This window comes from Sus scrofa, chromosome 1 (genome assembly GCF_000003025.6).
Source record: "Sus scrofa isolate TJ Tabasco breed Duroc chromosome 1, Sscrofa11.1, whole genome shotgun sequence".
Taxonomy (NCBI): Eukaryota; Metazoa; Chordata; class Mammalia; order Artiodactyla; family Suidae; genus Sus; species Sus scrofa.
The window spans coordinates 57,826,363-57,853,014 of record NC_010443.5 but is presented as its reverse complement, the minus strand read 5'-3'; the positions used below and the strand labels follow the sequence as shown (position 1 = coordinate 57,853,014).

General features: G+C 41.4%; 1 protein-coding gene across 11 annotated transcripts in view; it reads right to left on the bottom strand.

Moving 5' to 3' along the window:
* Window positions 1–18,764, bottom strand: part of CASP8AP2 (caspase 8 associated protein 2) — a 30,587-nt gene extending 11,823 nt beyond the window's left edge. For 2 of the 11 annotated variants that reach the window (XM_021090028.1, XM_021090076.1), the window contains exons 1-7: window positions 18,675–18,760; window positions 17,774–17,870; window positions 7,886–7,968; window positions 6,415–6,483; window positions 4,460–4,560; window positions 3,449–3,523; window positions 2,136–2,251 (exon numbers count right to left, since the gene is read on the bottom strand). In XM_021090028.1, coding sequence (XP_020945687.1) covers window positions 2,136–2,251; window positions 3,449–3,523; window positions 4,460–4,560; window positions 6,415–6,483; window positions 7,886–7,940 — 416 coding nt within the window. In that variant the 5' untranslated portion in view covers window positions 7,941–7,968; window positions 17,774–17,870; window positions 18,675–18,760. The other 9 variants (XM_021090057.1, XM_021090053.1, XM_021090042.1 and 6 more) reach the window with 9 other exon arrangements.

The following is a 26,652-nucleotide window of genomic DNA, read 5'->3' as shown; positions in this document are numbered from 1 at the left end:
TTTCTATTTCTTATACAATTCCACAGTAAAAGCCAAAGCCTCAATAGCCATCTTAAAATGTTACATACTGTGCAAAAATAAAAAGGAATATAGAACTGTTATTCTTTCCCAGGGGAGTGATATGTATTTATTGTTTAAAATAATAAGTCCTAATGTTTTCAGAAGACTGGCACTCATTAAGCAGTCCCATCTGTGATTTTTAAAACTGCAAGTGTAAATGAAACCACAAAAAAAATGTGACCTAGGAGTTCCCACTGTGGCGCAGTGTAAACGAATCCGACTAATAATCATGAAGTTTTGGGTTCGATCCCCAGCCTCACTAAATGGTTTAAAGATCCGGTGTGGCTGTGTGCTGAGGTGTAGATTGCAGATTCGGCTCGGATCCTGCGTTGCTGTAGCTCCAATTTGACTCCTAGCCTGGCAACCTCCATATGCCACAAGTGCAGCCCTAAAAACAAAAACAAAAACAAAAAAACAAAAAACAAAAAACACAGAAATTTAAAAAAAAAAAAAAAAAAAAAAAGATGTGACCTAGGCAGTGAGGACAGATTAATTTTCCCTTTGAGGAGTTCCCATCATGGCTCAGCGGAAACAAATCTGACTAGCATCCAGGAGGACGCAGTTTCGATCCCTGGCCTTGCTCAGTGGTTTAAGGATCTGGTGTTACATGAGTGTGGTGTAGACTGCAGATGTGGCTCAGATCTGGTGTTGCTATGGCTGTGAAGTAGGCCAGTGGCTACAGCTTTGATCCCAGCCTTAGCCTGGGACCCTCCATATCTGCTGGTGTTGCCCTAAAAAATAAAAAAATAGAAAAAAAAAAAAAAAAAAGACAAATTTTCCCTTTGAAAAGGATGTTTATCTGAGACCTAAGGATGAGCAGGTATTTAGCAAGTAGAGGAGAGGAGCATTTCAAGCACTCAAACAGTTCATGCCCTGCAGAGCTCATGTTCATCCATGGAACTGAAAGAATACCAGAGACACACCAGAGCCATGAAACCTCAGGAAAAGATAACTGAAGACAAGGCCTGAAAAGTAGTTTGGACCATAGTGTGAAGAGCTTTGTGAACCCAATTAAGATTTATGATCTTTTATCCTAAGAACAATGAGAAGCCATTGACGTGTTTTAATCAAGACAGGGGGTGGGATGGGTCTTCTATGATAGATCTCCAGACTTGTGCTGTAGAGAGTGTCCTGTGGCTTTAATACTGAGAAGTGAGAAACCAAAGGCTGGAAAGAGCAATAGTGGATGCAGAGTTTTAAGCACAGAGACTACTGCCAGTTCAGAGAAGAGTTGATGGGCAGCAATGATGGTAGAAATGGAGAGAAATGAACTTGAGAGACTACAGAAACAAAAAAATCAACAGGACATGGTAATGAATTTGGATCTGAAGGATAAGAGAGCTAAGTGTCAATGACGACTCCTAGGTAGAGTGACTCTATGTCCCAGTTTGCCAAGCGATCTCAGGGTAATTTTTTTTTTTTTTTTTTTTTTTCAGTCATGCCTATGGCATGCAGGAGTTCCCAGGCCAGGGACTAAACCCATGACCCAGCAGTGACCCAAGCCACAGCGGTCACAAAGCCAGATCCTTAACCACTAGGCCATCAGGGAACTCCTCAGTGTAATTATTAATAGCATCTCCTTCTACTCTCAAAAGTATCCTGGTTTGGGCAACGAATTAAATGGTCATTCTGCCCTTTGGTCTCTCCAGCTTGCACCAGCTGAATATATGATGGGGATTCTACAGCGCTAGAAGTAATGGAAGGAGTTCAATCATAAATTCAGTTCTTGCTGAGGTTAATTCTGAAAATTTTGTACAGACATGAAGTAGTTTTCAACATATAAGTGAGGGGAAAAAGAAACAAACATATAAATGAAGGCATTCCCATTGTGGCTCAGAGGTAACGAACTCAACTAGTATCCATGAGGACTGAGGTTCAATCCCTGGCCTTGCTCAGTGGGTTAAGGATCCGGCGTTGCCATGTGCTGTGGTGTAGGTTGTAGATGCATCTCGGATCTGATGTTGCTGTGGCTGAGGTATAGGCTGGCAGCTGCAGCTCTGATTTGACCCCTAGCCCGGGAACTTGCACATGCCACGGGAACCATCAACACCCACGTCCACACCCCTCAATCATACCTTTGGTGAAGATTATTTATTTCTTCATCTTTGCGGTTTATTTCCACTCTGGCAGTTTTGATAAGTGCTGAAATATTTTTCTTAAGGGATTGGTTTTCATTTTTTAAGCTGAAATTCTAAACATCATAAAACATACTTAATAAAGTATATATCTACAGAATTATTAAACTACTATTTATACTAGCTAATGACTACTGAATGCTAACTAAATGGCAGGCATCACATATTTTATCAAATGTATTCTCAGACAGCCCTAGGAGAAGTATAATGATGCTCATGATGCAGATGGGGAAGCTGAGACTTAGAGAAAAAAACTGGCACCAGAGAAAGGCCATTTAAAGTGAAACTACTGGGAGTTCCCGTCGTGGCTCAGTGGTTAACGAATCTGACTAGGAACCATGAGGTTGCGGGTTCGATCCCTGGCCTTGCTCAGTGGGTTAACGATCCGGCGTTGCCGTGAGCTGTGGTGTAGGCTGCAGACGCGGCTCGGATCACGCGTTGCTGTGGCTCTGGCATAGGCTGGTGGCTACAGCTCTGATTCGACCCCTAGCCTGGGAACCTCCATATGCCGCAGGAGCGGCCCAAGAATTCGCAAAAAACCAAAATAAAATAAAATAATTAAAAAAAAAAAGTGAAACTACTTAAAACAGAAATTAAAATTAAAAAAAAAAAAAACAAGAAAAAAGTTCTGCCCAGGTTATTATTTTGAAAATAATAAAAAACTTATTATATTCAACAACTTGGAGGTTTAACCTGCAACATTGTGTTAATTCTCAGATGAACAAAGAAAGAATTGAGGACTGACTGGCTCTTTGGAGAAAAGGAAAAGGAAGAGAAATAACTTTACCAAAAAATAAAATTCAGAACAAGACAAAATATTCCTGATTTTTGCAGCATGATCACAAAACAAGTCACCTCTGGCAAAAAGTATCAGCATTTCCCTCCACCAGCCATTTTAAGTCTTCATGCTTCAAACCAATTCTCTTTTAAACCACCCTGTTATAATCTTTATGATTTGCTATTATTTAACTAACTAGTCTAGCAGATCATTTATGTCAAATCAAGCAGTTTTACTATAGCAATTTTTTAAACTTTATTGAACTATAGATGTACAATGTTGTGTTACTATATAAATTTAATTGACATAGGAAATAATGCATGTTTTGCCAGATTTGCAATTTCATTTAATACTTTTTTAAAACTTTTCTATAATCTGCCAATACTTCAGCATTATAATTTCTAACAAAAAAATTCACTAAACTTTGATTTTAAAAGTTAATAAGGCAAAAATAAAATATTCATTACAACCCTACCTGTGTCTGTATTTCCTTAAATTTCTTCATCAGCTCTTTCATTTGCAGCTGACATTTTCCATATTCTACCTGCAACTGTAAGATACGAAAAGATCAGGAATCATTCTAAATTATTTTCTTAGCTTAAATGACATTTCAAAATATTTAAAACTTTGCAAATCAACCCACAAAGAAGGGTAGATGAGGTCTATTTCTAATAACAGGTGTTTGGTTAGATTACTGGTTCTTATTTTTTATTTATTTTTTAAAGTAAAATTACATATTTTATTCATTCATTCCATCAGCTAAGAATTGCTCTATTGTACAAATAAAATATTGTACCAAAAAAAATCACAAAATTTTACAAAATAAAAAAGTACAAACTGCATTACTTAATAAATACAACTCAAAGTAGTTAAAGTAGAAATAAGATAGATTTTAGGTTGGAAACATTGTTTGACCCAGCAAATCATACAAGCTCTACATACAAACATTTTTATTTGTACATAACACAGGACAATACTATTTTTCATTTTGAAAGAATCTAAAAGGAACAGACTATTTAAGACAGTATTCTCTAGCTATAAAATAACTGCCAAGATTGGTTGGAGGCAAGATTACTGGTTTTTAAAGTTGGGCCTACCAATAATGCATTTTGCTTAATTTTGCATTAAATCTCCAAATTTTAAAATTTAAATAAGACACAAAGAAATCTGTCTGCATGAAGTCTTGGGACAATTTATAACTTAGTACAAATCATTAAAGATAAAATGTTTTATCAAACTGCCTGTTGAGATTTTATATATTCAGACTCTTAAATTTAATCAAGCAAAATTATAACTAAATTTAGGCACGCATTCAAAAAAATTGTTTTAAAAAGCTTATCTGAGGGCAGAAACTGACTTATATTTCTTTTAGTCCAAGAGCTACTTCCTAAACACAGAATATCTGTTCAATAGTAAGTTGATGCCTGCATTTCAGAAGCTACAAAGGAGCAAAATAACTGTCCTTCACAATTCTGGCAATCCATACATCATTATATGTTGCTTCCTTTGCGGTTCCTTCTTCAGTCAGGATTTCCTCATATAAATCCAAACAATTTCTAGATGGTACACAGGATTTAGAAGCATTGTCTAAAAGAAACAAACAAGAAACCCTTAAAATATGTATTTCCAGGAGTACCTATCCTGGCTCAGTGGTTAACGAATCTGACTAGTATCCATAAAGACTCGGGTTTGATTACTGGCCTCACTCAGTGGGTTAAGGATCTAGTGTTGCCATGAGATGTGGTGTAGGTCACAAACGAGGCTCACATCCAGCGTTGCTGTGGCTGTGGTGTAGGCCAGCAACTATAGTCTGATTGGACCCCTAGCCTGGGAACCTCCATATGCCACGGGTGTGGCCCTAAAAAGACAAAAAAAGGACAACAGATGGAATTCTCCTGTGGTGCAGTGGGTTAAGGATCTGGCATTGTGATCCAGCATTGTAACTGCAGCACTGCAGCAGCTCAGGTCACTGCTGTGGAACAGGCTTGACCCTCAGCCTGGGAACTTTCACATGCCATGGGCATAACCAAAAAAAAAAAAAAGGACAACAGATAACAAGCATTGGCAGAGATGTGGAGAAAAGGGCATTGCTGGTGGGAATCTAAACTGGCGCAGCTAACACCGCAAACAGTATGGAAGTTCCTCAAAAAAGTTAAAAAATAACTACCACATGATCCAGCTACCCCACTTCTGGGTACATATCCAAAGAAAATGAAAATAGGACTTTAGATATCTGCACTCCCATGTTCACTACACTATATTCACTATCAATAGAGTTAAGATATGGAAACAACGTACAAGTCCGCCAAGGGAAACAGGGATAAAGATGTGGGGTGTGTGTGTAAATATATATGCATGTATATCAATATATGATGGAAATATTATTCAGCCATGAAAAAGGACATCCTGCCATATGCAACCTGGTAGGTGAATGTTGAGGACATTATGCTAAGTGAAATAAGTCAGACAAAGAAAGACATATACTACATATTGTGTTGTCACTTTTACATGGAATCTAAATCTAAATGCCCAGAAAATGATGGTTACCCAGGGCTGGGAGTGGAGGAAAAGAGATATTGATCAAAGAGTACAAACTTCCAGCTATGAGATGAATAAGTTCTGGGGAATCTAATATACCACATACTGATTACAGTTAATAACACTACTAAAAGTTACTAAGAGAGTAGATTTTAAAGAGATGGTAATTATGTGATATTATCAGGTGTTAACTGATGCTACAGTGGTAATCATTTTGCAATATGTAAGTGTATCAAATCACACTGTACATCTTAAGCTTACACAATGTTATGTCAATTATGTCTCAGTCAAGCTGGGGAAAAAAGAAAAACACACGTTAAGCTTTTTTGATGTATCTACTTCTAACCAAAATGATATACATTTCTCTATCTTTCACTTCATCCAAATCTATACTGATGTCACAGATCACTGTTGGAAAGCCAATTTACCTCAAACACTATGTCAACAAATCAAGTGTAAGGATTCGTATCTGTTCAAAGCTTAAAGAGATTTCATTACAGAAAAGTTGTCTAATTTGGATGGGTCATTAAACTCTGCATTTCACACTCCTACTGATACATCTGAAAATATTTATATTAACTACCCTTTTCAAAAGCTCTAATATCGAGGAGCCTATGACAGTATGTGTGGTTATACCTATATGTGTGTAGACACCACCAGTTTCATTTTCAATGATACAAAATATTTTTGCACAAGGTCCAATTAAATGAAACTTAGGTGAACAACAAATCTAAAGGCTAATTTATTTTATTGATCAAGCTTTGGGCAAAAAATTATCTGAGTATAATCATTTCAAAGAATGTTGAGAAGCTATGAGTTACTCCAGGAAATTGGTAACAAAATATACACTTCCAACAGACTGGCCAAACAAAATGAAAGTATTTCATTATAGAATTTACATACCAGAAACAGCACTGTCCAACCCAGCATATATGTCCAAAGAACCTTCATCATTATTTTTAAGAGGAGAAGCTGCAAAAAAATATATATATATATATATATATCAAGCACTAGTTAAAACTGACTCTATGCATTTGGTGAGGTTTTTCCACTCCTACTCTGAAGGAAAAAAAAGACTGTCTTATGCCAGCTGCTTAGAAGACAAAAGAACTAGGTTGGAGTTCCCGTCGTGGCTCAGTGGTTAACGAATCCGACTAGGAACCATGAGGTTGTGGGTTTGATCCCTGGCCTTGCTCAGTGGGTTAGGGATCTGGCGTTGCCATGAGCTGTGGTGTAGGTTGCAGACGCGGCTTGGATCCCTGCGTTGCTGTGGCTGTGGCGTAGGCCGGTGGCTACAGCTCCAATTGGACCCCTAGCCTGGGAACCTCCATATGCTACGGAAGCAGCCCAAGAAATGGCAAAAAGAAAAAAAGAAAAAGAAAAAGAACGAGGTAAATGTTATGCTAGGATCTCGAAGTTTATGTTCTGTATATTATTAAAAATATTTCCAGGAGTTCCTGTCATGGCTCAGTGGTTAATGAACCCGACTAGTATCCATGAGGACACAGGTTTGATCCCTAGCCTTGCTCTGTGAGTTAATGATCTGGCCGTTGCTGTGTGTGAACTGTGGTGTAGGTGGCAGATGCAGCTCAGATCCTGCATTGCTGTAGCTGTTGTATAGACCAGAAACTACAGCTCCAACTCGACCCCTAGCCTGGGAACCTCCATATGCCACAGGTGCAGCCCTAAAAAAAAAAAAAAAGAAAAAAAAATTCCATTTTGTGAGCTTAATTTACTATCAATTCTTGGCTATTTCTTTCAAACTAATCATCTATTTGTGACTGTCAATTTCTCCCTCAACAACAATAAATAAGTATAAATAAGTACAACTGCATTTATTGGAAATATTAACTTCAAGAGTAATAAATACATACCATATATGTGTATACACTCACACACTTCTTTTTTGGCAGTACTATGCAGCACATGGAAGTTCCCAGGCCAGGGATCCAATCCAAGCTTTAGCTGCCAACTAGGCCACAGCTGCAGCAACACCAGATTCTTAACCCACTGCACCAGCATGGAGCCAGGGATTGAACCCAAACCTCAGCAGCAACCCAAGGTGCTGCAGAGACAGTGCCAGATCCTTAATCCACAGCAGGAACTCCAATATCTCATATTTTTTGATATGACAAAAAAATCATTGCTGCTTATATTGGCAAAGTTGTTAATTTCATTACATTTTAGAGGCCTGAAAGCATACAATAGTAAGAAATTTCTCGCTAAGTACTTTCTACTTGCCAGGTATTTTATTGTATTAATTCATTTATGTGTAGGAAGAAAAAGCAGATAGTGACGGCATTTTCACTGAGAACAAGTAAATGGTTTTGTAAATAAATAAATAAATTTAGAAAGAATTAAAATGAACTCTTACCAGAAAAGACATCAAATAAACTTGTTCCATCACCATTGTCATCATCTGCCGCCATGATCCTATTTCCTTTTGACAGTCGCCATCTAAAGCATTAAGCATAAATATTCTCCACTGTTAAAATCAACCTCACAATTCAGAGACTAAGCTTTAAAGTTAAAAAGTTAACTTTCAAATTTGAACACACTGACAAAGTTCACTCTACTGTGATTTTTAAAAATGTTTTACATTTTCCAAAAGCTAAAATACAAAACAAAATCTTAAACTTGCTGGTATAGTTAACCCATGTCACAAAGGAAACAATGATAATTTTATAAAATAAATCATAATACAAAATAACTTTTTATACTGAAATGAGCCAACTATCATGTTAAATGCTATGATCTTGGAATGATCTTGGGGACTCCAGACATACATGTTTCCACCAATAAGGGAGCAAGATGGGCAAACAGCAAAGAGTATGATACTATACTAGGCTGGTAAAGGTGTAGGAAAGAGGTACTTTCATACACCACTCAAGCGTATACTGGTACAAGCTCTATGGAGGCAATTTAGCATTAGCTATTAAGTTTTTAAATGCAAATACTCTTTGACCCAACAATTTCATATCTAGTAATTTCCTCTAAACTATACAAGCATATGATCACAAAAATATATGTACAGGAATAGTCAACGTAGATAGCAGCAAGACTGGAAGCAACATAAGAATCCAAAGCAATAATACTAATTAAAAAAAAAAATCTGGGTATTCCCTGGTAGTCTAGTGGTTAGGATTCGGCACTTTCACCACTGTACCCCAAGTTCAGTCCCTGGTCTGGGAACTGAGATTCCCATATCAAGCTACTGTGTGTGGGGGGGGGGAGAGCACAAAAAACTAATTATCTGACATTCACTAACTTATCTGATATTCTCCATTCTGCCTGTAAAACATATGAATGTTGCCTATGATCAGTGAACTACGGCCACTGCAGCTACTGGGGGTCATTAGGGGTACACGCACCTGTACACTTCTGTTCCCACCAACAAAGATATATACTTACCAACAGTCAGGAGCATTTATTACCAAATCCAATTATCCCTATTTCCTTATTTTTCTAAGTAAGAGTATGATGAAATATTATTTTACCAAAGGGGGTTATTTTCCAGTGAAAACTAGACTAAATAGTTTGGAAAGACTCCCAGGTGAGTAGTAAGACACTTATAATTTCTGTCAAATCAAGTGAGGGTGAGATAATCAAAATACTGGAAAAAAATAAATCTAGTCTGTTCTCAGACTAACTCATAAGCATCGAATTTCTTACAATAATGAAAAAAGTGCCAGAAATCATGAGCAATGTCTTACTTATGGGCGCACAAGGGAGAAGTCAGAACTCTAATCATTGCATTTATGCTCAAAGAAAAGGTCATGTTTCTACCAGAAGAGACACAATTTATATGTTAATCCCTTAAATAAAATTAAGGTGTATCTTTTTTTTTCATTTCCCACATTCCCCATTCCAACACTTTTTCCCATTAGATGAGTTGATTAATCAACCGTGTTACAGTACAGCCTGTACAATAATTAGAAAGGGCACAAATGGCATAATCACATTCAGCAAATAACACAACTGACTCTTGGTAAAGCAAAATTCAACTGGGGGAACAGAAAGTCACAGGCTTCCTAGCAGTAAATCTACTACTAGCTGTAAGCTGTTACATGGATGGGGGAGCATCAGTCAATGGGTTAATTACAAAATGAAGATCAATTAATCCAATGACTTGGTTAAACATATCAAATAGAGCAAAGCTTTCACTGCATATCATTTCACACAGTTTCAGTTTTTACTACTAGCAGGTATTACTTTAAAAAGGAAAAAAAAAAAAAAAAAAAGATTAGACTTGTCCTGGCAAGTTAAAAATGGGAAATACAAGACACCTAAAAAATCCTGGATCTTTTGTCTCTCATCTGTCTTAACTTTTTCTCCATTTGTTGGACCATCGTCTCCACACCTTAATGTCTAGGCCCCCTACCACTGAATACATTTTTCTAAATTACTTAGAAATTTAAGAAGAATGCAAACCATTGCCTTCGGAATGGATAATGAGCTCCTGCTGTACAGCACTGGGAACTATATCTAGTCACTTATGATGGAGCACAACAATGTAAGAAAAAAGATTGTATGTATGTATGTGTGACTGGGTCACCTTGCTGTACAGTAGAAAATTGACAGAACACTGTAAACCAGCTATAATGGAACAAAATAAAAATCATTAAAAGAAAAAAAAATAGGAGTTCCCGTCGTGGCGCAGTGGTTGACGAACCCAACTAGGAACCAAGAGGTTGCAGGTTCGGTCCCTGCCCTTGCTCAGTGGGTTAACAATCCGGCGTTGCCGTGAGCTGTGGTGTACGTTGCAGACGTGGCTCGGATCCCGCATTGCTGTGGCTCTGGTGTAGGCCGGTGGCTACAGCTCCGATTCGACCCCTAGCCTGGGAACCTCCATATGCCGCGGGAGCGGCCCAAGAAATGGTAAAAAGACAAAAAAAACAAAAAAAAAAAAAAGAAAAGAAAAGAAAAGAAAAGAAAAAAGAAAGAAAAAAATAAAGCAGAGGGAAAAAAGAAAAATAAATAAATAAATAAATAAGGACTTGTATCACTGGTCACACAAGGGTTTTACTATCTCTTTTAATCAGTGAAGCTGACCTTCCCAGAAAGAGGCAGGGATAATAAAACACAAGAAGACCTTAAAAAATAAATTTAAGAGAAAGTGACTGTTCATTTCTTAGTCACATCAGATGTAGCATTAAGAGTTTTTCAGGAGTTCCCATCGTGGCGCAGTGGTTAGCGAATCCGACTAGGAACCATGAGGTTGCGGGTTCGGTCCCTGCCCTTGCTCAGTGGGTTAACAATCCGGCGTTGCCGTGAGCTGTGGTGTAGGTTGCAGACGCGGCTCGGATCCTGCGTTGCTGTGCCTCTGGCGTAGGCCGGGGGCTACAGCTCTGATTCGACCCCTAGCCTGGGAACCTCCATATGCCGTGGGAGCGGCCCAAAGAAATAGCAAAAAGACAAAAAAAAAAAAAAAAAAAAAAAAAAAGAGTTTTTCAAAATTGGAGTTCCTATCATGGCACAGCAGAAACGAATTCAACTAGGAACCATGAGGTTGCGGGTTCAATCCCTGGCCTCACTCAGTGGGTTAAGAATCCTGCATTGCCATGAACTGTGGTGAAGGTCACAGGCGTGGCTTGGATCTGGCGTTGCTGTGGCTCTGGGGTAGGCTGGTGGCTACAGCTCTGATTAGACTCCTAGTCTGGGAACCTCCATAATGCTGTGGGTGTGGCCCTAAAAAAAGACAAAAGCCAAGAAAAAAAAGTTTTTCAAAATAGATTCTAAGGATAACATACATAGTAAAGAAGTTGTCAAAAGAAGTTACATAGGTGGTTTCTCACTATGTACACAAAAGTTAAAGAAACAGTGGCAATTATGATGCCTCTTTATTCCAAATCAACCCCTCTGTGAGATTGGAGGTAGGCCTTATAAACATCTCTCCTTGGCTAATTGGCACTATGTACAGCCTGGTCAATAGAGGGCTGGAGGGACACGAAAGGAAGCGGTTTCTCTTGCTAGTTCCAGTGGGCCTGGCTAGCCAGGCTCCTGCAGAGCAAGCTTTCTCCAGCACCAGGTTCCTGCAAGGGCACAATTTTTTCACATGCTTGCCTCCTATATGTAAGGCTGCTATTACAATGGGCTCTTGCTAGACTCCACACAGAGGTCAGCTTCTCCAACTCTTGGATGCCACAGCACCTGACAGGCAGCAGCATCCAGGAGTTTCCCCATGTAATTCTTCGGTAAGATTCAAAGCAGTGTCACCAGCAAGGCACTTGGCAACTTCTCCACCATCCAACTGGCCCCAGCCATGCTCTTTCCAATGAGGCAGAGACAGTTCTTCTTCAGATGATCCATATCAACATTAAAGTTAGTGGCTGATCCCTACTACCTGCTATTCCTTGTTCTTTGGGGTTATCGTTTACTAATCAATCCCCAGTTACTCCAACTCTCTGTTAATAATTCTTCATACTAAGCTTTTTCTTTTCAAATTACAATGTGGTTTATATTTCATGAGTGGACCTTGTCAGATACAGGTAAGTCGTTACAATAGAGATTTCAGCATACTTTTATCTGCTAATCAAGCAGTTAAAGATTTAAAGATACAGTTCTTGAACCCAACTAGGAACTATGAGGTTTCGGGTTCGATCCCTGGCCTCGCTCAGTGGTTTAGGATCTGGTGTTGCAATGAGCTGTGGTGTAGGTCACAGGCGAGGCTCGGATCCCGCGTTGCTGTGGCTCTGGTAGGCCGGTGGCTACAGTTCCAATTAGACCCCTAGCCTGGGAACTTCCAAATGCCGTGGGTGCGGCCCTAGAAAAAAAAAAAGACAAAAAAAAAAAAAAAAAGATACAGTTCTTGGAACTCCTGTTGTGGCACAGTGGATTAAGAATCTGACAGCAGGAGTTCCCGTTGTGACTCAGCTGTAACAAATCCAACTAGTATCTGTGAGGATGAGGGTTTTATTCCCTGGCCTTGATCAGTGGGTTAAGGATCCAGCATTGCTGTGAGGTGTGGTGTAGGCCAGCAGCTGCAGCTCCGATTCAATCCCTAGCCTAGGAACCACCATATGCCACAAGTGTGGCATTAAAAAGCAAAAAAAAGTTTTATATATCTCCATATTCTCAGCACTTAATACACATATGAAAATAAATGTGTGCTGAATAAAAAGGAGATCAGCCAAAGGATACTTAAACAGCCAAAACATATATCTTCATCCATTAACTCATGATTTATTTCTAAGACAGTTCCACTAGCCATCACTCAAAGCCTACTTGGTCTCATTTAACACAGAAGTTTCACAGAATTGTGATTATGACCATTTAATACCACAATTTAATACCACATAATTAGCTCTAAATGCTACTGGGCACTTGTACAAATGTATCTGAGTATCATCCTAAATTGATGAGCTCCTGGACATCATTATTTTATTTTCTACAACTTCACAGCAAAATCTGGGTTAAACATTTGATGTGCAAACACGAGGAGGCTGGGAGAGCAAGTATTGCTACAAAAAGTAGGGGTACTAGATCAGATTTTTTTTTCTTTGCTTTTCAGGGCCTTAGCCAGGCTAGGGGTCCAATCGGAACTGTAGCCACCGGCCTATGATGCCATAGCCACAGCCAGATCCAAGACATGTCTACGACCTACACCACAGCTCACAGCAAAGCTGGATCCTTAACCCACTGAATGAGGCCAGGGATTGAACCTGTGTCCTCATGGATCCTAGTCAGATTCGTTTCTGCTGAGCCAAAACAGGAACTCCAGGTTTTTTTTTTAACCTCTCCCAGAAAGTTCCCAGGCCAAGGATCCAACCTGTGCCCCAGCAGCAAAGGAGGCCATGGCAGTGACAATGCCTGCTGTGTCACAAGGGAATTCCCTGGATCAAATTTGTAGGATTCCTCTACTGCCTAATTAGTGCTTGAAAATTAGGAACTAAATACAAAATACTAAAACACAATCCAACAGTCAGCAACAAGCTGCCAAAGTTAATACACATATCTTGTAAGACCAAAAAAGATCATCTTTCCATCAACATCTGTCACCCCCTGACACTGCTACTCTTTGAGTAGCATCCCTATTGATGCTACCCGACAACACTTTGCCTAGCAGTTATCCTCATCCTTGCCACTGAACAAGGCCCCCACCACAACTATCTACTTATCTCTCCTCTTCAAACACATGCTACACATGACTGTTGGGTTCTCCTAAAGCAATCCGGCTCATCTCAATTCCTGCTCAAAAACTTAGCATTACTTCCCAAGGTCTATCGAATAAAATCAAAACTTCCACTGACAGACACCTTTCTAGCCCTATCACTCACTATCTCACGGTTTCCAAAATCCCAAGGTTCAGTGAAACTGGGTTCCTCTTTGCAAACACACTTCCTGACACCATCTCCCTACATCTATCTTTGCGCTCACAAGCAAGACTGGGTTTGAATATCCACAGATTAGAATGTGAAAAATGAGGTTTTAGAAAAGTCCGGGGATTAAATTAAGATATATGGACTTCATCCAGTATGGAATGAGGGAAGCAGTGAAGGTTTTTTAAGCAGAGGAATATCATGATCAAATCTGCATTTCAAACACTGAACTCTAGAAAGAATACAGAAAATATCAGTAGCAAGGGAAAATTAAAATGTGCAGGATGGAGTTCCTGTCGTGGCTCAGCGATAACAGCCCAACTAGTATCCATGAGGACGTTGGTTTGAAACCTGTCCTTGCTCACTGGGTTAAGGATCTGCCATTGCTGTGGGCTGCAGTGTAGGCTGCAGATGCAGCTCAGATCTGGTGTTGCTGCGGTTGTGGCGTAGGCCGGCAGCTAAAGTTCCAATTCGACCCCCAGCCTGGAGAATATTCACATGCTTCGGCCCTAAAAAGAAAAAAAAAAAAAAAAAATGTGCAGGAGACAATGAGGGGTGACTGAGTTATTAGTGCTGGAAATAAAAACTAGAAGCAGATCTGAGAGGCTTCTGTGGGAGAATCAAAAAGATTTAATGGAGGGAGTTCTCTTGTGGTGCAGTGGGTTGGGCATAGGTTCAATCTCTGGCCCAGGAAATTCCACATTCCATAAGCACGGCAAAAAAAAAAAAAAAAAGATTTAATTAAAAGTGTATTCAAATATCCAATCTTGCCCATTTCAAAACCACAGCTTGAGTCTTCTTTTCAAAATGCATTATCTGATCAGGTTCCCTTGTCTGCTTAAAACTCTTCACTGTTTCCAGTCGATCTTAGGTTAAACAAATTCTGTCACAATTCTGCCAACAAAGCCCAGAGTAATCAGGTCTCTGCCCACCCTCCAGGGTTGGTCTGCATCATTTTCCCCCATTCTCCAGCAGTCCCTGCTCTAATCAAACTGGACTGCTTTCAACTCTGTAAGCATGCCGTTTGTTCCCTCCAAACATAGAGCGTCTTCAAGAAGTGCTCTTTCCTCACTGCTCTCCTTGATGAAACTCTTTGATACTGTGGCTTAAGTAATGTTTAAGCCTTCACTACTACCTTCTCTCTACTAGATTGGGCCCTCTGTTATATATTCTTATACCACTGTAGCTTTTCTCTACATGGCCCCTTGTTTACCCAGTTTATGGTAACATTTTTGTGAGATTACTAACAAAATATCCAACTCACCCACTGGACAATAAGCTCCAAAAAGACCAAGCCTGGCTCTGTTCACCATTGTATCCCCAGTTCTCAGCACAGAGCCTCACAGGTTGGTAGGCAAAACGAAAAGAAAGAAAAGAAACTAATGCTGAATTATTTTAAAGACAACGATACAGCTCCTAGCTTCTATTTACAATAGCCAAGACATGGAAGTAACCTAAATGTCCATTGACAGATGAATGGATAAAGAAAATGTAATGTAAGCATGATAATAGGAGAAAAAAGAATGTATACCTGAATGTGACTGGGTCACCATGATGTACAGTAGAAAAAAAATTTGTACTGGGGAAATAACAATAAAAAAAATTTTTTAAATAGAGCTTTAAATATCAAAAAAAAGAAAATGTAATATATATATACACAATGTAATATTACTGGGCCATAAAAAAGAATACAATAATGCAGCAACAGGGATGAACCTAGAGATTATCATACTGAGTAAAGCCAGAAAGAGAAAGACAAATAACATATGATATCGCATATACTTGGAATCTAAAATATGACACAAATAAACTTAGTTACCAAACAGGCTCACAGACATAGATAACAAACTTACAGTTACCAAAGGGGAAAGGGGATAAGGGAGGGATAAATTAGGAGTTTGGGATTAGCAGACACAAACTACTATACATAAAATAGATAAACAAGGCCCTACTGTATAGCACAGGGAACTATATTGAATATCCTGTAATAAACCATAATGGAAAAGAATATGCATTTATGTATTACTGAACCATTTTGCTGTACACCAGAAACAGCACTGTAAATCAACCTTACTTCAATTAAAAAAAAAAAAAAAAGAGAGAGCGTTCCCATCGTGGTGCAACGGAAATCAATCTGACAAGGAACCATGAGTTTGCAGATTGGATCCCTGGCTTCGCTCAGTGTGTTAAAGAATCGGCATTGCCGTGAGCTGTGGTGTAGGTCGCAGACACAGCTCAGATCTGGTGTTGCTGTGGCGTAGGCCAGTGGCTACAGCTCCAATTCGACCCCTAGGCTGAGAACCTCCATATGCCACAGGTGTGGCCTTAAAATGAAAAAAAAAAAAAAAAAAAAAAAAAAGAAGAAGAGTTCCCATCATGGCTCAGTGGAAACAAAACTGACTAGTAATCATGAGGACACAGACTGGATCCCTGGCCTCACTCAGTGGGTTAAGGATCGGGCATTGCTGTGAGCTGTGGTGTAGGTTGCAGACATGGCTCAGATCTGGCATTGGTGTGGCTGTGGCATAGGCCAGTGGCTACAGCTCCGATTCGACCCTAGCCTGGGAACCTCCCTATACCACAGGTGTAGCCCTAAAAAGATACACACACACACACCCACACACAAAAGACATGAAATTCCCATTGCGGCTGGGCAGAAACTGGCTAGTATTCATAAGGATGCAGGTTTGATCCCTGTGGCGTAGGTCACAGACTCAGACAGGATCTGGCATTGCTATGGCTGTGGTGTAGGCTAGCAGCTGTACCTCTGACACAACCCCTAGCCTGGGAACTTCCATATGCTGCACCTGTGGCCAAAAAAAAGACACAATTGCTATAGCATTCTTGAAATCACAACGACCAATGATTCTCTTGAAAGGAGAGGAAGAAGAGGAGGAAAAATCATGTATCAGAATCTCTTGAGAAAAGGACTTTTTCACACTTGCTCTCACCTTTCCCCAAATGAGGATCTCAATATACAATGAGAGTAGCTACAGACAAGAGTGTTGAACCTATGAAAAGTCTAGAGGCAAAATTTTTAAAGTTGAGAAACATGATTAAAGAAAAGAGCTGCATGCTTGTTCATAATCTTTTTTTTTTTTCTGTCTTTTTTTAGGGCCGCACCAACGGCACGTGGAGGTTCCCAGGCTAGGGGTCCAATCGGAGCTGTAGCCGCCCGCCCACGCCAGAGCCACAGCAACTCCAGATCCAGCCGCATCTGCGACTTACACTACAGCTCACAGCAATGCGGAATCTGTAACCCAGAGAGAGGCCAAGGATCCAACCGAAACCTCACGGTTCCTAGTCAGATTCGCTTCCACTGCGCCACGACGAGAACTCCTCCTTCATAATCTTTTGAGGAAGAATCCCAAAGGATTCGGATGTGTGAAAACTAAGCAGATGAGAGAAGGGTCATTGGGAGTTCCCGTCCTGGCGCAGTGGTTAACGAATCCGACTAGGAACCATGAGGTTGTGGGTTCGATCCCTGGCCTCACTCAGTGGGTTAAGGATCTGGCATTGCCGTGAGCTGTGGTGTAGGCCACAGATGTGGCTCGGATCCCTGCTGCTGTGGCGTAGGCCGGTGGCTACAGCTCCGATTAGACCCCTAGCCTGGGAACCTCCATATGCTGCGGGAGAGGCCCTAGAAAAAGCAAAAAGACAAAAAAAAAAAAAAAAAGATTCTGATATAAGTTTCCTTAAAAAAAAATTGAGGGAATGAAACGAACATTTGTATAGAAAAACAAAAACATTTGTAGAGTCAGGGAAGAGGGTATTTTTAGGTTCATGTGAAAGGCTTAATCTAATACAGTGAGATCCCTAAAGAGATGTAAGGGTAAAAGAATTAAAAAAGCCATATATATACTGTACATTATGTACCGATCTAATACTCTAAATACAATATTAATTTACTTTAAATCTTGACAAAAGTCCTACAAGGTACATACCATTATTTTTCCCAATTTACTGATGAGGAAACGGATAAGAAAAAAAGACTTGCCCCACGGTCAAACATCTGGTAAAAGGATAGGATCCCAGCTGTCTCTAAAGCATGATGACAAAATCAAGAATATCACATTAGAAAAAAGAGTGTAAATTTTTTTAAGGGACGAGCTCTTGTAAAATGGCAAGAAACGTATTAGATAATTGGGAATGGGAGGATTTTCTCCCAGAAGGCCTCTGTCCGCCCCCTAATCAAAGAGGGCTTAAGTGAGATGGGGGAAGGGTCTTGAAGAGAGGCAAAAGGTTTGGAGCTGGAGCTGTGGAGAATGGGAAAGACCAGGGAAGAGCTACCTTGACGCCTGAAGCACAAATCCTGAAACTCTGAGAATTCCATGTTCACATTTGATTTAGGGCCTATTATGTGTTAGGCATGGTTCTAGTGCTGTAGAGATTAAGATAAACAACTTTTCTGGGCGTAACTATCTCAGAAACAACCCGCATCAGTGATCACCAGACCCAGGGAAAACCATTCCTCCAAAGAACCCCAAAAGCTTTTAAAGAATACCTTCCCAGGAGAAGGTAACTGGGGGGAGGGGCAGGAAGCGAAGTCGAAAGGACAATTCCTACCTGCGCTCTCCCTCGCCCCCTCCCCCTTCCAGATCCTCTCGAGGGACCACAGAGGTATTGGGGGGCGAGCCCAGAAGCTACCTCCGAAGGCGGTGGGAACGCGGCTACCTGGGGGCCCCAGACAGCAGGCGCGCCCTCCCTCCACCAACTCCGCGCTCCCTTCGACTCCTTGCTTCCCGGATGCCGCCGGCCTCCGCTGGCCTCCACGCAGACCACTACTGTGCGATGCAACGTCTTCTCCAGCAGCTCGGGACAGAACCGACCCCTACATCAACTTACCCGCCCCGCCTGGCCCAAAGCGGCCGGGATCCTTTCTGGACACCAAGGTCTCCCTCTCATCTCCACCAATGCCAGGGCGCTATCAGCACGCGGAGGCGGGACAGAGCGACCATGGCCAATCAGATCAGACGCAAAGCACGTCCCGGCGCACATTACTAGTTCCCGCCTTTGGGAGGGATTAAAAAAAACACGATTGGCGCCAAACTCTCACAGTCTTCTAGGGAGTTTAAAGAAAAGGGGCGGGGCCTGAGCTGGCGGGCCGAAGGGGCGAGGTCTCACTACGGAAGGGGCAGGACCTTGGCTGAGGTAGGGGCGGGGTCCGGAAGAAGCCTTTTCACGACAGGAAAAGTAAGCTCTGAGAAGAGCCTGTCACTTATTTAGCTATTAATTCTATTGACTGTCAACCGCGTGCTAGGCTGGTGCTGGGCGCTGTCTCTATAACGATGAGCAAGCACTGTTTACTGAATGATGAGCAATTTATTTCAAGGAGTTAGGAGCTTCGAGGAGGGGATACCAGTCCAGTGGGGTGGGAGGGAGAGGAGTGCTTTTTTAGAGGTAAAAGACCTGAATTGTCTTTTAGTAAGCACCTGGGGGAATCTGAGGTGCGGGTAGGGTCTAGCCTCTGGAGGCGGAGCCTGCGCGATTGATTGGTGGGGAAATAAAGCCAAGCCAACTTCCGCCGCTACCTCATCTAGGGATGTGGTTTTGATTCCTAGTCTTTTACTTATGTTTGTCCATTTTAACAACTTGCAACTGGCATAACATAACAAGTTATATTTTTCAGAAAGGGTCCCGTTTGGGAAAATATGTTCTGGAAGAATACTGGTTTCCTAGATTCTCCTCCAACCACCTTTGCTTCTGAAGAGAAGTTAGCTAGCCAGAAGCATTCCAGGTAGTGGAAACTGAGAAAGGGTAGAAGGTGTGCAATCAGCAGGCATTCATAGTTGCTGGAGCATAAAGTGTGAGATGAGGCTGGAGAGGGAGTCAGAAGCCAGACCTTGAAGGGCCACATATATGTCATAGAGCCTGGAATTCACCTTTAGATGACGAGGTATGGGGGAACACCGAAGGATTTTTAAGTTTGGGGTGGTCATAATCTGATTTACATTAGTAAGATCTGTTGGCCTTGAGAAGGAGGGTTTTGAGATGGTATTGCAGGGACCCAGGCTAGATAAGAAGAGGACCTAAGGGAGATGGCAAGTAGACAAGGGGACTGATTTTAGAATATTTAGGAGGTAAAATTGACAAAACTTAGCAGTTGATTGAATCCTGTTTTTCAGTATGAGTGCTTAATGATAGAATTCATCAAAAAAATATTTGTTGGGGGTATTCCCATTATGGCTCAACTGTAACGAATCTGACAAGTATCTGTGAGGATGCAGGTTCTATCCCTGGCCTCTCTCAGTGGGTTAAGGATCCAGCGTTGCCATGAGCTGTGGTGTAGATCACAGAGGAGCCTCAAATCTGGCATGGCTGTGGCTGTGGCGTAGGCTGGCAGCTTCAGCTCTGATTTGAACCTTAGCCTGGGAAACTTCAATATGCCAAAGGTGCAGCCCTAAAAAGACAAAATATGTGTATGTGTGTATACACACACACCTATATATATATGTATATATATGTAGAGAGAGGGAGAGAATCCCTGGCCTTGCTTAGTGGGTTAAGGATCTGGCACTGCCATGAACTGTGGTGTGGGTCGAAGACTCAGCTCAGATCCCCAGTTGCTGCGGCTGTGGTGTAGGCCAGCAGCTGCAGCTTACATTCGACCCCTAGCCTGAGAACCTCCATATGCTGTGGGTGTGGCCCTAAAAAGACAAATATATATATATTTATTGAGGAGTTCCCTGGTGGCTCGGGGAGTTAAGGATCTGGCATTGTCTCTGCTGTGACACAGATCCCATCCCTGGCCCAGGAACTTCTTTATGCCCTGGGCAGAGCCAAAAACAAACAAACAAACATGGAGTTTCCTTGTGGTTCAGTGTTGTCACTGCTGTGGCTTTAATTACAGCTATGGCATGGGTTTGATCCTGGCCCAGGAACTTCTCCATGTCTCAGGCATGAGCAAAAAAAAGGAAAAAGGAGTTCCTGTCATGGCTCAGCAGTAATGAATCCGACTAGTATCCAAAGGACCTTTGACTTTGTAAGAGTGGCAAATTATGAGAAAGCAAATATATGGGAAAACAAATGGTAAATAAGGGCTATTTTTGGAAGTTCCCATGGTGGCTCAGCGGTTGACAAACCCAGCTAATATCCATGAGGACTCTGGTTCAATCCCTGGCCTCGATCATTCGGTTAAGGATCCGATCCAGCGTTGCCATGAGCTGTGGTATATGTTGCAGACATGGCTTGGATCCCGAGTTGCTGTGGCTGTGGTGTAGGCCAGGGGCTACAGCTCTGATTCGACCCCTAGACTGGGAACTTCCATGTGCTGTGCATGCAGCCCTAAAAAAATTTAAAAAGGCTACTTTTAGTAGTATTTGTTACATAGTTTTCTCTGATGATGTCTCTGGGCTGATAAGAGTCTAGAGTTATCCCCAGTGATTAGCTTCTGTCTTTCCTGTTACAGATGGAAGAGGGGACACTTTTATAATGTCCTGCTGTTAGGGAGACAGGGGGAGGGCAGAGAGCTTTTGTACATGCATACCTTGTTTTATTGTGCTTCACTTTATTGCATTTCACATATACTGTGCATTTTTACAAATTAAAGATTGGTAGCAACCCTGCATTGAGCAAATTTGTCAGCACCATGTTTTCCAACAGCTTTGCTCACTTAGTATCTCTGTCACATTTTGGTAATTCTCACAATATTTAAAATTTTTCATTATTTTATATATATATATATTTTTTTCTGTTTTTAGGGCCACATCTATGGCATATGGAAGTTTCCAGGCTAGCTGCTGAATCAGAGCTATAGCTGCCAGCATACAGCCACAGCAATGCAGAATCTGAGCCTCGTCTGTGACCTACACCATAGCTCATGGCAATGCTGCATCCTTAACCCACTGGGCGAGTCCAGGGATTGAACCGTATCATCATAGATACTAGTCAGATTTGTTTGCACTGTGCCACAGAGGGAACTCCCAGTATTATATTTGTTATGATGACGCATGATCAGTCTTCTTTGGCATTACTATTGCAAAAAAATTACACCTTGCTGAATTTGCAAGATGATGGTTAGCACTTTTCGCTTAACATCAAGTATTTTAAAATTAAGGTGTGTACTTTTTAAAAAAGATATGTTATTGCACACTTAATAGACTATACTATAGTATATAACTTTCATGTGCACTGGGAAACTAAAATAATTGACTCACTTTATGTCGATGTTTGCTTACTTGTGGTGGTCTGAAACTGAACTTTCAGTATCTCCAAGGTATACCTATATCTGTTTCTCTCAATTGCCTTCCTTTCAAGAATGCTTATGTACCTATTAGCCAAAGAACCAATAAGTTTGTGTAGAAATGACACAACAAAAAGTCTGGACTACAGGCAGTAAATTGTAGGGAAGTGAATAGGAGAAATGTGGAGGAAAAACTAGTGGAAGATAAGGGTTACTTTAGTCCGTTTGTTTCTGCAGACCCATTTCAGTGTTGATTACCAGTCTCTGGTGATAAGGGTGTTCTTTTATTGCTGGTTCAGGGAGGGCACATTTCTCATGGGAAATTTTATGGCCTGTTTTTAAGCAGAGAGCAGAGGAGGAAGGAGAACCCTTCCTGTATCTCCTGTTTTCAAAGTGCCTTTAGCTCAAAATAGTCAATATGTCATATTTTGGGGTAGCATGTCTTGAAATCCTTAATACTTATGTGGCATGTTTTGGAGTGGCGTATTCTGCTACCCTTTCATACCTGAGTCCTTTTCAGATGACCCTTGTAGTTTTTTTTTAAATATTGGAAGTTCCTTTTCGTGCAGCCGGTTAAGGCTCTGGCATTGCCACAGCTGTGGCACAGACCGAAACTGCAACATTGTTTCTGACCCTGGCCCAGGAACTTCTACATACTGCGGGTATGGCCAAAAAATATACGCATTATTTTACCTTTTATTGTTGAAATTTTCAAACATGTGCAATAGTCTGAGTCTATGGACTCCCATTAACCAACATCCAATTTCATTAACTATTGAATCTTGTTTCATCTGTACCTACACATATCCTATTCCTTGCTGATTATTATTAGCATTATTTATGGAGATTTTGATCTTGGAGAGACAGTAATGAGTGATGGCTTGAAGAGCAACCTTAATTCCCTGCTCGGGAATTGAACACGACAGCCTGGGTGAAAACCAGGAATCCTAACCTAGATCAGCTAGAGGCTAGATGCTAAGAGCAGAGTTCCCCTGATTCTTAACACCCATCGAAAACAAGAATGTTTCAGGGAGTTCTGTCATGGCGCAGTAGAAAGGAATCTGACTAGGAACCACGAGGTTGAGGGGTCAATCCCTGGCCTCCTCAGTGGGCTAAGGATCTGGCATTGCCATGAGCTGTGGTGTAGGTCGAAGACCCAGCTCGGATCCTGCGTTGCTGTGGCTGTGGCCTAGGCCGGCAGCTGTAGCTCCAATTGGACCCCTAGCCTGGGAACCTCCACATGCAACTGGGCGAGGCCCATTAAAAAAAAAGAAAAGAAAAAAGAAAAAACAAGAATGTTTCAAGGAGGCAAAGACTGTTAAAAACAGGTACAAAATTGATTATTAGAGACACAGTATAACATGTGGAAGAACACACAGTTTATTTATTTAAGACAGAAGCAGGGAAGCAATACACACCCAAAAGAGGAGTGTAGGAGTTCCTGCTGTGGTACAGTGGGTTAAGAATCCAACTGCAGTGGCCGAGGTTGCTGGGGAGGCACAGGTTCATCCCTGGCCCAGTGCAGTGGGTTAAAGAATCCAACTGTGGTGATGTTTGCAGCTGTGGCTCAGATTTGATTCCTGGCCCTGGGAACTTCCATAAGCCATGGGATAGCCATAAAAAGAAAAGAAAAAAGGAGTGCAGGTGTAGGAGTCCTTCTGAATAAGGAAAGCCCCAGAGAGGTGATTTAAATTACTTAGAGAGGACAGTTCTTCTGGGTCTTATTTTCCTTTGGCTAATTATCTTGTTTGATTTCTTACACCTGATAGGACCCAGGGACTTCCCCAATACGTGTGGGAATCTTTTGGCCAAGATGGATTCCAGAGCAAATATTTATGGGATGGTTATCAGGACCTATTAAGGCCCGGCACCCCCTCCCTTTTTGACCTCTAAGAATCTTTCTGCGCATGTGTAATTGGGGAGCTCCTCTTGAGCCCAGGAGTGATTGATGTGGTCATCTATTTTTTACTCCAGCCGAACTCAGCTCCTGCTCATTAACTTTGTCTTTGAGGTGTTAAGGAGAAGCAAGGCCCGATTTACTCAGCCTAACACGTTTTAGCTGTTCTTAGCCCAAGGGCCCATCTGTCTCCTACTTTACTTAGATGAGGCATAATTTATATACCATAAAATTCACCCACTGTGAGTGTGCAGCTCAACAATTTTAGTAAATTTATAGAGTTGTGCCACCACTACTACAATCTATCTTTTTTTTTTTTTTTGGCCACACCCACAGCATGTGGAAGTTCCCAGGATTGAACCCATGCCAAAGATATAACCAAAACCACAGCAGTGACAGTGCTGGATTCTCAACACACTGAGCCACAAAGGAATGCCTACAATCCAGTCTAAGAACATTTCCATCACCCAAAAATGTTGCCTCACAGTTTTCTGCAGTCAGTTTTGTCTTTCACTTCTATACCCAGGCAACCACTAATGTGATCTACAACTTAGCTACTCCAGAACTGTTAGCTTATTTGCTGCTGCCCAGCTGAAAGTCTTGAGATTTCTATCAGTCATCTTGAGTTTTCTTTTCACATTTCTGTGTTGAATCTCTCACTTTCTAGATCCCGTATCTTCTTTCTTCTGTTTTATACCCTTATATAGGGGAGCATCTTTTTCAACAGATTCCTGAGAAAGGGTATATAGGGGAGGAAAAGTAATTTCCCTCTACCCTTCTTGAGTTCTTGGCTGAGAACCTTGTAATAAAAACCAGATTTACAAGAGAAAAACAAATAGAAGTTAATTAATATGTATACTTCTGGAGTTCCCGTTGTGGCGCAGTGGTTAACGAATCCGACTAGGAACCATGAGGTTGCGGGTTCGATCCCTGACCTTGCTTAGTGGGTTAACGATCCAGCATTGCCGTGAGCTGTGGTGTAGGTTGCAGACGCGGCTGGGATCCCGCGTTGCTGTGGCTCTGGTGTAGGCCAGTGGCTACAGCTCCGACTCGACCCCTACCTAGCCTGCGAACCTCCATATGCCACGGGAGCAGCCCAAGAAATGGCAAAAAGACAAAAAAAAAAAATTCAAATTCAAACATTTTTTGTTTAATAATCCTGATTAACATTTATTGAGCATTTCTTTTTGTATATAAAGATTTTTATTTTTTTCCATTATACCTGGTTTACAGTGTTCTGTCAATTTTCTACTGTACAGCAAGGTGACCCAGTTACACATACATGTCTACATTCCCATATTATCTCATATTATCTCATATTTTCATTTTTCTCATATTATCATGCTCCATCATAAATGATTAGACATAGTTCCCAGTGCTACACAGCAGGATCTCATTGCTAATCCATTCCTAAATTCAAACGTATTTTTGAAAGTTTGAAACATAGTATAAACTTCCTTTGGAGATCTACTTACGTCAATACAGAAAGGCCTACCCACCTTAAGAACACTTTTTAGAGGTATAATTTATGAAAGTGCAAAATTTTATTTATTTTTGTTTTTTAGGGCTGCACCTGTGGCATATGGAAGTTCCTAGGCTAGGGGTTAAATGGGAGCTCAAGCTGCTGGCCTAGGCCACAGCAACAGCAATGTAGGGAGGTGAGTCTGCAACATGCACCACAGCTCAAGGTAAAGCCAAATACTTAACCCACTGAGCCACTGAGGGAGGCCAGAGATTGAACCTGCATCCTCTGGGTTCTAGTCAGGTTCCTTATCACTGAGCCACACCAAGAACCCCGAAAAGCACAAAAATCTTAAATGTACAGGTGATTTTTCCCCCATTTTGTACCTACCTAGGGAATGCTAATGAAATATTTCCATCACCCTAGGAGGTTCCCTTAGGCCCCTTCACAATCAACACCCCCCCCCAAAGCAACCAAGAGTCTGCCATTATTTTGGCTTGTTCATGAACTTGATATAAATGCACTTTTAAAAAAACCCTTCTACTGCACTCCTGTGGTTTCAGAATATATGTATTCTGTCTTTTTAGGGGTGTACCCCTGGCATGTGGAGGTTCCCAGGCTAGGGGTTCAATCGGAGCTACAGCTGCCGGCCTATAGCACAGCCACAGCAATGCCAGATCCGATCCTCCTCTGTGACCTACACCACAGCTCAGGCAACGTCGGATCCTTAACCCACTGAGCGAGGCCAGGGATTGAACCTGTGTCCTCAGGGATGCTAGTCAGATTCATTTCTGCTGAGCCATGACAGAACTCGAGGATATTCTTTATCCTATATACTATACTTTATTTCATCCTCAGTTGAACACTTATTTCTAATATTTGATAAGAAAGATGTAAGGAGTGTACTTGTTACACTTGTGTGCAAATATTTTAGGCTAGAGGTGTAGAATGGGACTTGCTAGATCAGAGGGGGCAAATCTTTTCTGCTCCCATCTGATTTTCTGTGTGTTGAGGCATAGGGAGGCATGGTGGGCTAAGGATTGATCACACGCCCTTAGGGACTCCCTAGCTTCTTTCGCATAGCGGAATATTCTGTTTCGCTGTCCCGCCATTCATTGTCTCCAGAACCTCGCATCATTGCAAGAAATGGATTCAACTACCCTTTCCTGCTAGGATTCTCCTCCCGGAACTGGCAGGAGAGTGATGTCCAGTGTTTCCGCTGCCCAGGGGGCGGGGCCAGACGAGCTGGTCCGTCGCTGTCGCGGGCTGATGACGCAGAGCG